Source organism: Rhinatrema bivittatum, chromosome 10, assembly GCF_901001135.1.
Source record: "Rhinatrema bivittatum chromosome 10, aRhiBiv1.1, whole genome shotgun sequence".
Lineage (NCBI taxonomy): Eukaryota > Metazoa > Chordata > Amphibia > Gymnophiona > Rhinatrematidae > Rhinatrema > Rhinatrema bivittatum.
This window is the reverse complement of record NC_042624.1, coordinates 63,121,223-63,133,279: the sequence shown is the minus strand read 5'-3', so window position 1 is coordinate 63,133,279 and position 12,057 is coordinate 63,121,223. Positions and strand designations below refer to the sequence as shown.

At 43.9% G+C, this 12,057-nt stretch overlaps 1 protein-coding gene across 10 annotated transcripts in view; it reads right to left on the bottom strand.

The window, feature by feature from the left end:
• Positions 1 to 12,057, bottom strand: part of CACNA1E (calcium voltage-gated channel subunit alpha1 E) — a 735,423-nt gene that overhangs the window by 249,586 nt on the left and 473,780 nt on the right. For all 10 annotated transcript variants that reach the window (XR_003858904.1, XR_003858905.1, XM_029617785.1 and 7 more), the window contains exon 15: positions 4,050 to 4,162. Coding sequence is in view for 8 of the 10 variants with exons in the window: in XM_029617785.1 (XP_029473645.1) it covers positions 4,050 to 4,162 (113 nt within the window). In the remaining 2 variants the exon portion in view is untranslated. The remainder of the gene's footprint in view (positions 1 to 4,049; positions 4,163 to 12,057) is intronic.

The following is a 12,057-nucleotide window of genomic DNA, read 5'->3' as shown; positions in this document are numbered from 1 at the left end:
GCCAGCGGCTGCTGTACCCGGGGGCTTGCAAATCTATTTTCAAAGAGAAACTCCCGCAGAGTTTCCCATTGAACATCCATTGCATGGCGTGCATTTAACCCACACAATTTGCAGGCGCAACGTATACAGGTTAAATCTAGGGGTGTGTAAGGAGGTTATTTTTATTTCATTCATTTCCTTTTCATTGGTGGAGTGGGTTTCATTTTGTTTCCGGCCTTTTTCTGGTTTGTCGGTTGTAGTGCACGCCAAAACCATACAACAAAAGAAAAGCTCCACCCCAGGCTTAGCAAACGTTCCCCCCCTCTCTGGACCTCTCCCTTACTCCAGTTTGGAATACAGCACTGGGAGGGCAGGGGCAACTGGGGATTGCTCCTGCCCCAGCATGAGGCATGGATGGGGTAAGATGGGTTTGGAAGAGAGGCCTGAGGGGCCTTTTCAGTTTCTAGACTGGGGGCTTCTTCTCAAAATGAAATGAAAAAAGGAACAAACTTTCTTTTTGAAAACAAAATTTCTTTGAGCTTTTCCAATATTGTTTCCATCGAAAGTGCATCCCTGGTCAAATCCGTGAAGAGCAGGTACGGGTATTTGAAAAGAAATTCCCCGCGCTTGCTTTTCCAGGCCTATCCTGCTTCCGCTTCCAGCCCTGCCTCCTTTCCTACCAAGGGCCCAGGGCAGATTTTTAAAGCATCTTTTTTTTTTTTTTTTTTTAAACCCTTTGGAAATTGGCCCCTTGATCTGGTACCGTGAAAGGTGTATGTCTGCTCAGATTCAGCCGGTGCCTCCGGGGTGTTCCGACTGTGGGGGTCTGTTAGTCTAGAGGAGTTCGGCGGAAAAAAAACCCAAACATTTGGCGGCTGCCGGCTTCTTCTGGAACTTTCTGCCCGAAGAGATTCGCAAGGAGCCAAGCTTCTCCGCATCTAAAAAGCAGTTGAAAACCTTCCCATTTAAAGAAAGCTTTCAGATTGTCAGGAGCACTGTGGTGCACTTTCTTAGCTCATTCAGCACGGCACCCTAACTGAAAAAAAGAGGTTTTTTTATTTTTATGCTGCAAGCTGAACAAGAAACTGCCAGGGCTGTTTTTGTATAGAGTTTAGTTTTATTCCAGCCATGCCTGTTTTATTGTAAGCCACTTAGAGCTTTGGATTATGCAGTCTATAAATATTTTAAATAAAAAAAAAAATTAAAGAGGAATGAAGAGAACACAACAGAAATAAGAGTGAAATTCAGCACTACTATCTATCCCAAAGTCCCTTATTGTGAAAAATGCAGGAAAAAAAATTGCAGTCAAATTAGTCCTCCAATAAATATCACAAGGAAATGATACATTCTAGAAAGATTAAAAAAAAAAGGGACAAACTGCAATTTCCTAGCAATCTTTCAATAGTGGTTGAAGGACAGGTGAGAAATAATCGAAAAAAAAATGGCATTAAAGTAGATACATGAAAGGACAGATCAGAGCAATATAAGTTCTTATTCTAGCCTTCTAATTCTTTTGCCAATCAAATTAAATGCCCCTCTGCTCTGAAGAGCTCATTCTTCTTTTCTTTGTTCTGAAATGAATGACTAATTCACTTTTTCCACAATTGCTGACAGAGCCAGTACAAGTGTATTTGGTGTGCTAGGCAAACCTTACAGCTTTGCACTCCCCGCTTCGAACCTCGCACACCCTCCCCACACACAATTAAAACTTATGCATTTATAATAACACATTTTACATGAAAAAGTACATTTAAATATCACTTGCAACATGTATAATATATCTACATGTACTGCTGTGGTGCCAACCAGAAAACCCTGCAAAAAAGCAAAAAAAAAAAAAGACACTTGGAAAACATATGCTACTTGGCCTATTGTAACATATGTTGAGTATGCGCTTGGTCCTCAAAAGACAAGAGTAAACTGAATTACAAACATAATATATAGGGTGGCCCATGGAAAAGTAGCCCGCCTCCAATACTAGTGCCTCGCAGGTAGGCTACTTTTCCATGGGCCACCCTGTAGTAAATCTCCCATACCAAAACAGCACTAAATGCCAGCAATCAAACAACATCAGCCCTACCTATGAAAAGGCAATACTGCAAATATTACATTAGGCCCTAAAACATCAATATACCTCCTATTAGGAAAAGAACAAACCATGATGCTATAGATCCTTACACAGAAACTACACACTAGCAAATCCTTACCTTGATCACACATGCAGAACAAAGACAGCCCCTTACAAAATACAGACAATAACTGAACCTGAGAACACAAAAAGCCAGACTCCGTATTCAGTGCAACAATGTAAAATCAGAAACATCACCATGCCTCATAAAACATCAGATAAAATCTAGAATATAAATCGGTGTTTCATAACCTCTTCTGGAGGCACACTTATCTAGTCAGGTTTTCAGGATTGCCACAATGAAAATGCATGAAATAGATTTGCATATTTTGTAAACTTGGTGTATGCAAATCTCTCTCAGTCATATTCATTATAGATATCTGGAAACTCCAACTGCTTAGGTGTGCCTTCAGGAGAGGGTCGAGAAACATTGATATAAATCATCAATAATAGTAAAATCATACTAATAAAAAGAATAAATATTTCAAAACAGCCGATGAATAATATCCAGTAGTTAAAAACTCATATAAAAATGTTAAAACATTTTCCAAACACCAATAAAATATTTCAAATAACATACAATTTAAACAAAACAATAATTAACATGAATAAGGATTTAAAAATCTGCTGCATATCATACCTGGGAACCTTTGATTTCTAGATGCCTTGAGATTGTTGTGGATTAGCAGGGAAGGGGAGGGTGTTGTACACACACACATTCTCCTCTCTCTCTCATATACACACACATGCTCGCTCATACACATGCATACTTGCGTGCACTCTCACTCTCATACCTGCTCAATAGCATTCCCTACCTCCTTCACTCACTCTTATCCCCCTCTGGAAGCACAAGCAGCAGCAGTAACCTCTCCTTCAGTCCTCATGGAGGATGAAATTCCTCCTTTTTCTTTGGGTGGCAGGAGCCAGTTCTGTTCCTGCTGCTCTGCTTCTTATTCCTTTTTATGTTTTGGTCACAGGGACATGACACAAAGCCGCTCCTGCTCCACCTCCTTTTGGTGGCATGCACCTGACATCATTCTGTCTCCTGTTCTGTGTCCTTTCTTTGGCTGCGGGGCTCGACGCTGCTCCACTTTATTGTTCCTTCCCATTGTGAAGGCAGATGCTGCAGCCTGCTCCTGGCTCCTTCCCACGGCAGCAATGGCATCTCCTTTATCCATCCCCCATGGGCCTGCGTAACGCCACTTCCTCATCTGGGCCCGTGTGAGCGGGAAGGAAGAAATGCCATTGTCAAGTCACCTCCAGTTCCATGGCGCTCCAGGTGGCTGCCTAGGGCTTCCACCAGCCTGCTTGCTGAATAAAGTAGTGAAATTACAATAGGAGTCCATTTGGATGTGCACAAATAAAGATCAACAAAGAAGCTAGAGGTCATGCCTTTTTATTGGACTAACTTAATACATTTGTGAGACGCCATGACCTCATTCTGACATCATCCTCATGAAAGAAACGTATAGCACACAAAAGCTAGCCATAACCGTATTTAATTAGTCCAATAAAAAGGTTATCCCCTACAACTTATTTGTTGACCTTTTCATTTCTACATATAACTGTTGAATGAATTGCCAGTGCAGTAATCCATAACAACTAAGAGGACCAGCTGAAACCGTAAAACACAAGAAAGAAGGTGACACAGGTCTACTTAGAGAAGTAATGAAGGATGGGTTAGAGATGAGAGGGGTGGGCAATGGAAATGTAGATCTGACCAGAGGTGACAAGTACATTACATGGTATGGCAGTGACGTAATGGATAGCCTCTGAGAGAGGAAGGAGACTGTAATGGCGAGACCGCTAAGCAGGGCAAAAGATAGCATCTAGCAGCAGTTTTGAAGAAAGGGGAAGGGAAGGGAATGACTTGAATTTGTAATGTAGGTCAAGAGCGAGTGGCGGGCAGCAGTAGCAGAATGAGACCATGCTTCTTCCTTACTTGGTTACTTTAAATATTCTGAGAAGCCGGAGAGCTCGTAGCACACTGATCCCAAAGGAGGTTCCAGGTCTGAAAATGGCCCAGACCACTTCAAATATACTTCCCACAGTGACCTGCAAGCGCAAAACAGGGTGTAAGACGTGCAGTCTCCGGAGGATGATCACAAAGAGGAGGGGGACATTTGCTTAGCAAAGCACGAGCAACACAAGGCAAAGCCACATGCAGATCTTGAAACACCTGCATCGCCATGATAGCATTCCCATTGTCTTGTGCTTAAGGCAGAGCCAACTTGTATTTGAACAGCAAGGGTACTTTGAGGAAATTTCTTTGCCTATTCAAGGTTTTTAATTTGCAAGCCAAAATATTCAGAGGCTACTTATTCTTAATTTGATATTAAGACAATTTGAGATGAATTAGCAGAAAAACCATGAAGCGAATAAAAATGTCCCTGTGGTCATAGAGTTGCGTTCACCCTTACCTGTAAGGCAATCTGATATATCAGTCACTGAGAAAAAAGTGTATAACTCTGGAGTATTTCTTTGCTCAGTTTAGGCTATAAGAGGTTGACAGGATACCACTACTTATACTAACATATATTGCAATATACTGTACTAAAACATTTATTTATGCAGATACTGATAGGTAAAAGGCCTCTGTTTCCAACAGACACATGAAAGGATTAAGTGAGATGTAGACCATGAACTTATAGTGAACAGTGTTATTTATTGTATCTGGTCAAAGAATATAAGACAACAGACCTGCTTTATTAAAGATTTTCCCCCATGCATTACGTATAGGAAAACTCCCTGATAAATCAAACCCAACACACTGTTTTATAGAAAAATTAAGCACTCCCCTTTTCTTGCATACATTAATATATGGGATTATAAAAGAAAACACATTTTTTAGTTGTAAATTTAAAAGGTTCTCTCGAAACATACAATTAAGTAGCCCATTCCATGAGACAATGAGTCTGTTAAAGTTCCTCAGACTGTTATCATTTGCCCAGTCAGACCGACTTCATGCTCATGTTTGTAAAATAGTCTTGAGGGTACAACACATTATTACTGCAATTTCTAAAGCACTATCAGACATAAGCAGAGCTGTACAGACCCAAAACAAAAGCCAGTCTGTGCTCCATGGAATTTACAATCCAGCCAAGACAAGCATACATGACCAGTCACAGCTCTGCGGCTACATGCACCAGAGTGCTTGCTTCCATAAGCCCATTAAATGATTTGAAGCACACCAAACGGACATGTGAGGTGCACTCTTATCACTATAAGAGTGGCTCCCCACGCTATCTTAGACAGCGTGAGCAGCCACATAAATAAACTAATAACTGCAAACCTGGCATGAGTAAGTTTGTTTCCACTTCCAGGGCTGGATAAAGACATTTAGGAGTCTATGTACCAATGGGTTTTAGAAGTAATGCCTATATTAAGGGCCAGTTTCTTGATGTTAACAATAATATACTTACAAGACCCCCTCCCCCCAAAACAAATACTTAAAATAGCCTCATTAGATATTAATGCTGGATGTCCTATCCAACATTAATATCTTTGAAGCTTAAGGCTGCAAAGTTAATTGCACCTCAGCGGCAAGTGGCATGTGGGTCAGCATGTCCATGGCACCATTTGGAAAACCGCTTTCCCCTTGCTGGTGAAGATTTCAGCAGTATATTGGAGGATGAATGGAGTCTGGGAAAGATGGGAGTGAGAGGGGTCTGGAAGCCTATTTTGACTCCTGGGGGAGGGAGAGGTTGAGAGCTAAAAGGTCCCAGAGGCATGATTTAGACGTGCGCTTGGTGGGCTAAGAGGCTCACTGTCTAGTCTGCTGGAGGGGCCCAGAAGCTCATTTTATCTTGTGGAGAGGTGTAAGGGGTAGGTGATGGTGATCCAATTTCAACTTGGAGGGGTGTGTGTTGAAGGGTCTCGGTGGCCCATTTTGGCTTTCAGCAGATGTGAGAGTGTTTCCTCTGTTAACCAGCTCTCACTTTGGGCCAGTTAGTGGGGGAAAATTGAGCTGCCCAAAACATTAGAGCTAGAATGGCCATACTCTTTTTAATATGGCATCAAATTAATTTACTATACAGGGCGTTAAAGCCTGATGTATTCGACTGCATTAAAACTGGCAGGTAATGTGCATTAGGGATGTGGATTCATTTAAAATGAAACTGCAAAATGTCGAAACTGCAAAATGAAACTGCAAAAAAACCGAATCGGTGCCCCCTGAATGAAATGAACCTTATTGTTCATTTCGATTTTCAAAAATACATCAGGCCTAGTTCTAGGGCCAGACCCTGGCCCGACACCGGGACCCAAACCCAGAGCTGGGTCCTGACACCAGGGCCTCGGTCCAAACCCAGGCCAGACACTGCGACCAGACCTGGAGGCCAGTCCCAATGTCGAGGCCTCAGCAAGGTGGCTGGGTCCTAATACATAGGCCTCAGCCCAGGGTACGGCATTGCCATACATCAAAATGGCTCCATCCATAGGAGTAAAAAGACCGGAGTTAATTCACTCCAGCGCGACCACAGCGGACGCCATCATTTGGCAGTGAAGAGCCTAAGAAAGAAGTCGACGGACGGGGGAGCTCCCAGGCCTGAACACTGAGGCCTGGGCCCGACCCCAGGCCGAGGTCCAGGCATCGGGGACTGGGTCCGGACTTAGGCCCCGGTGTCGAGACCCAGCCTCCGAGTCGGGTTGCGGTATCAAGCCTGGGTCTGCTCTGAGGCCCTGGCATCGGGACCTGGCCTCCAGATTGGGTCACAGCATCTGGCCTGGGTCCTGACCGGTTAATTGGGGTCTGGGGGAGAACCCTGGCCCTGGCATTTTTGCAGATGTGAGGCCCCAGGAGGCTTTGTTTTTTTTTTGGTGGGGGGTTAATTGTTTGATTCGTTTTTTCCTGACGGATGAAAAATCAAACAATCTATGAACCGAAATTCGTGGAAAAAAAACTTCTTGAAAACAAACTGAATAACGAAAATGAAAATGTTTTCTAAGCACATCCCTAATATGCATCAATCTGCTGGGGATTTTTATGCAGGTTGGGAAAAATGCAAAGCAAGATATAAGTAGCCCTTCATATTGTATAACACTCAAGAGACCTCTCAAGAATCGCAGTTCTGAGGTGGGCTGTGCTGAAATGATATTCTCAGAACAAACTAGAACTATCACGTTTATCTAGAAGCATGCTTTAAAGCCAGTATATACATTTTACTACATTTCAAGTACAGCTGAGAGCTCTGGGTCTGTCTTATAAATACATAAATAAAGTTGGAGGGGTGAATTTTCAAAAAGTTGAACATGTAGAAAAAAAAGCATATATACAAGTACCCTCCCCCTCAGCTTGGACCTGTCGAGCATCCTTACTCCCCCTGGATATCTTCCAGGAAATGACTTTTCTCCCCAGTATGCCACCCCCATGCTGATGGGTTGGGATGAAACAAATCCTCCTGCACCTACAGGTTTTTGTTACGGGTAAGTATGGAACCAGAACAAGAGACCGCTTACCTTGTCTCAAGAAGACTCAGAGGTTGTCAACGGTCCAGGTCTGGACAGGCAGCAAGCAACGAAATCCCAAAAGGCAGTCCAAATCAGGGCAGGCAGCAGGCAAGAATAATCCACAAGGCGGTCCAGGTCAGGGCAGGCAGCAGGCAAGAATAATCCACTAGGCAGTCCGGGTCAAGGCAGGCAGCAGGCAAGAATAATCCACTAGGCAGTCCGGGTCAAGGCAGGCAGCAGATAACAGGAATTACAGCAAGCAGCAACCAGAACTACTTGTGGCCGAAGCAGCGAAGAGAAGAAAAGAGTCTTTTTTAAATACCCCTAGTTTCCCGCGCAGGACCAGAGCTCCGTCGGCGTCTGACGTCATTGGGGACGTGGCCTAGCCCCGATTCGTGCGGGGCCGCGCCAAGGAGGAAGTCACTGCGGAGGAGGAACGCCGGCGCCCGGGAGCTCTCTTGGCGGTAACAGTAACCCCCCCCCCCCCCCCCCGCAAGGCCCTCCTGTCCTCTCCCTAGGTCTGGGCTTGAGAGGAAAACGCTGATGGAATTTCTTGAGCAGACGAGGTGCCTGGATATTATGGGCAGGTTCTCACGTATTCTCTTCGGGTCCAAAGTTCTTCCAAGAAATTAAATATTGTAGTTGACCCCTGCATCGTCTGGAATCCAAAATCTCTTCAACCTCGAATTGATTATCATTCTGTATGAAGTGCGTATTAACCCTCCTTCTTTTGGAGGGCCAGGAAAAGATTGCAGGTTTAAGCAGGGAAACGTGGAAAGTGTCATGAATGCGCAGAGAGGGAGGTAAGCGTAGTTTGAAGGTTACTGCATTAATCTGCTTCTCAATAGGGAAAGGCCCAATAAAGCGAGGTGCAAATTTCATGGATGGCATGCCTAATCGGAGGTTACGTGTGCTCAACCAGACGAGATCTCCTGCCTGGAGTCGAGGGGCCGGGCTTCTCATCTTGTCCGCGTGGAGCTTCATCTTACCGACATTCTTTAATAGTAAAGCTCGTGTCTCTCTCCATAAGTTAGTTATAGAGTCAATGGTATTATTGACCGCCGGACAGATAGAGGCGGCTATGGGTAACGGGAGCCGTGGGTGTCTTCCAAAAACAACAAAAAAGGACTTCCTGGTAGCTTGAGCCAGATGATTGTTGTGACATATCTCTGCCCAAACCAACAAAGAGGCCCAATTATCTTGACGTTTATTAACATAAGATCGAAGAAAAGTTTTTAAGGATTGATTCTTACGCTCTGTAAGTCCATTAGTTTGAGGATGGTATGCGGAAGAGAATTCAAGCTTGATCTTTAGAAGCTTGCACAGTTCTGTCCAAAATCGCTCTGTAAATTGCACACCCCTGTCCGAAACAATGCTAAGAGGTAGACCATGTAAGCGAAAAATATGTTGAATGAAAAGTCTGGCTAGTTCTGATGCAGTGGGTAGTCCTGGAAGTGGGACGAAATGAGCCATTCTGGAAAAACGGTCTATGACCACCCATATTACAGTATTATTATCCGATGCCGGAAGATCAGTGATAAAATCGGTGGCAATGTGGGTCCACGGTGTGATAGGAACTGGTAACGGTTGAAGCAGGCCCAAGGGCCTCCGCCTGGGACTCTTCTGGGCAGCACAGACAGAACAGGAATCTACATAAGCCTTGATATCCTTTCTCCATTGAGGCCACCAATAATATCTGGATACCAGATCTCTGGTACGGGAAATCCAAGCATGACCTGCTAATTGAGTATCATGTGCCCAACACAGCACTTTTAATCTCAGACGTTTGGGAACCACTGTCTTACCAATGGGAACCGTAAATGTAGTAGCGAGCAGAATTTTTGCAGGGTCTATTATGTATCAGGGAGGTTCGGGCATATCATCAAGGTTAAAACGTCTCGAAAGAGCGTCCGCCCGCAAATTCTTTACTGCCGGTCGAAAATGGAAAACAAAATCGAATCTGCTAAAAAAAAGTGCCCACCGAGCCTGTCGGTGGTTTAACCTTTATGCTTTCGCTAGATATTCTAAATTTTTATGATCCGTATAGACAGTTACCGTATGTCGGGAACCTTCTAGGAGATGACGCCATTCTTCAAACGCTAATTTTATGGCCAAAAGTTCCCGATCTCCAATGGTGTAATTCTTCTCTGCAGAAGAAATTTTTTCGAAAAGAAAGCACATGTCACCAATCTCCCCTCCTCTGTTGGCTGTAACAGAACTGCCCCCACCCCCACAGCAGAAGCATCCACCTCAAGGATAAAAGGTTTGTTGGGGTCGGGGTGCCTAAGACATGGGTCCTTGAGAAATTCCTTCTTGAGTGTAATAAAGGCATGAACAGCCTCCTCTGCCCAATTCTGAATAGGTGCTCCTTTCTTTGTGAGCGAGGTCAGAGGAGCCACTAATGATGAAAAATCTGGAATAAATTGTCTATAGTAATTAGAGAATCCCAAAAATCTTTGCAAGGCTTTTAATCCTGTCGGCTGCGGCCAGTTTAAAATGGCTTTGAGTTTGTCCGGATCCATGGATAATCCCTTGTTGGAGATAATATATCCCAGGAATGGTAACTGGTTCTTATGAAACATGCACTTCTCTAATTTGACATACAGTTTATTTTCTCTGAGGCGTTGAAGAACCTGTCGTACATGCTCCAAATGTTGTTCCATATTATCGGAGAAAATTAATATATCGTCCAAATAGACAATGACGTGAGAATAGAGAATGTCACGAAATATATCATTGATCATGGCTTGAAATACAGCAGGAGCGTTACACAGTCCAAACGGCATTACCCTGTATTCATAATGTCCATCATGTGTGTTAAAGGCAGTCTTCCATTCATCCCCCCTCTCGAATTCTAATTAGGTTGTAAGCCCCTCTTAAATCCAATTTCGTAAAGACCTGGGCTCCTTTGATTCGATCAAATAATTCTGAGATAAGAGGAATAGGGTATCTATTCTTTCTGGTAATATTGTTTAACCCCTGATAATCGATACAAGGCCGTAACGTTCCATTCTTTTTCTTAACAAAAAAGAATCCCGCCCCGGCAGGTGAAGTGGAAGGTCTTATGAATCCTCGTGCTAAATTCTCCTGAATATATTGAGTCATGGCTGCCGATTCAGGTTTGGATAAGGCATAAATTCTGCCTCTGGGAGGAACTTTCCCTGGAAGAATGTCAATAGTACAATCATATTCTCAATGAGGTGGTAGTGATTCAGCCTGTCTTTGGCTAAAGACGTCTGTGAATTCTTCATAGGGAGTGGGAATAGGTGAAGAAATTTGTGTATGATGGATTTGACAATTCTGAACTTCCTTTAAACAGTTCTGAAAACAGAAAGGACTCCAACTAACCAATTGTAGCGAAGCTCAGTCCAGTCGGGGTTGATGCTTTCGTAGCCAGGGTAGACCCAAGATCACTTGATTGACTGAAGATGGGAGTACATAAAGTTGAATACTCTCTTGATGAAGAACCCTGGAACTCATAAGGATGGGTTTGGTAATCAAAGATATTCGAATGCCCAGAGGCTGACCGTACACAGAAGTAACCGAAAGAAAAACGGGTAATGACTCCACAGGAATTTGATGACTCTTAACCAGGATCTCTTCTATGAAATTGCCGGCCGCCCCTGAGTCTATGAAAGCCTGAAATGTAATAGGTTCCTGATTAATGGTGAAGGTTACTGGAATCAGTAGCTGGGGAGAGGAAATATTGGGACCCAGAGAGGCCTCTCCTACCCGACCTAGGTCCGAGAGTTTCCCGACTTGTTGGGGCATTTGTTAACGAAATGACCGGCCCCAGCGCAGTACATACATAGATTTTTCAATCTTCGCCGTTGCCGTTCTTCCGGAGATAATCGGAATCTGTCAATCTGCATAGGTTCATCAGTCTTATCGGGCTCCTCAAACGGCCCTGGGACGACAATAGGTTGTTGAAAGGTTGGAGCCAACCGATAAGTTCTCCAGTTGACCGAACGCTCTCGTGCTCTTTCCTGAAACCATAGATCCAAACGAATTGCTAAACGGATAAGCTCTTCCAAAGATTCCGGAGGATCCCTGCCCGCCAATTCATCCTTGATGGTTTCAGACAATCCCTGTCGAAAGATAGCGATGAGACTGTCCTCTCCCCAAGCGAGCTCCGCTGCCAAACTCTGAAATTGAATATCATATTCACCCACGGAGCGAAAGCCTTGTTTAATCTGTAGTAAATCGTTGGCCGCCGAAGTTGATCGTCCCGGTTCATCGAAGATGAGACTGAATTCTTTCAGAAATCTGTCTAGATTGTTAAGGATGGGGTCCTCTCTCTCCCATAATGGTGAAGCCCAAGCCAGAGCTAAACCCTCCAATAACGACAGGATGAAAGTAACTTTAGTCTTATCTGAAGGGAATGAAGATGGCTGAAGTGAAAAGTGCATACAACACTGATTAATGAAGCCCCGACATTGTGCAGCAATTCCGTTGAATTGCGGTGGAGGAGGTAATCGTATCGAGCTAGGTACATCGTTGAC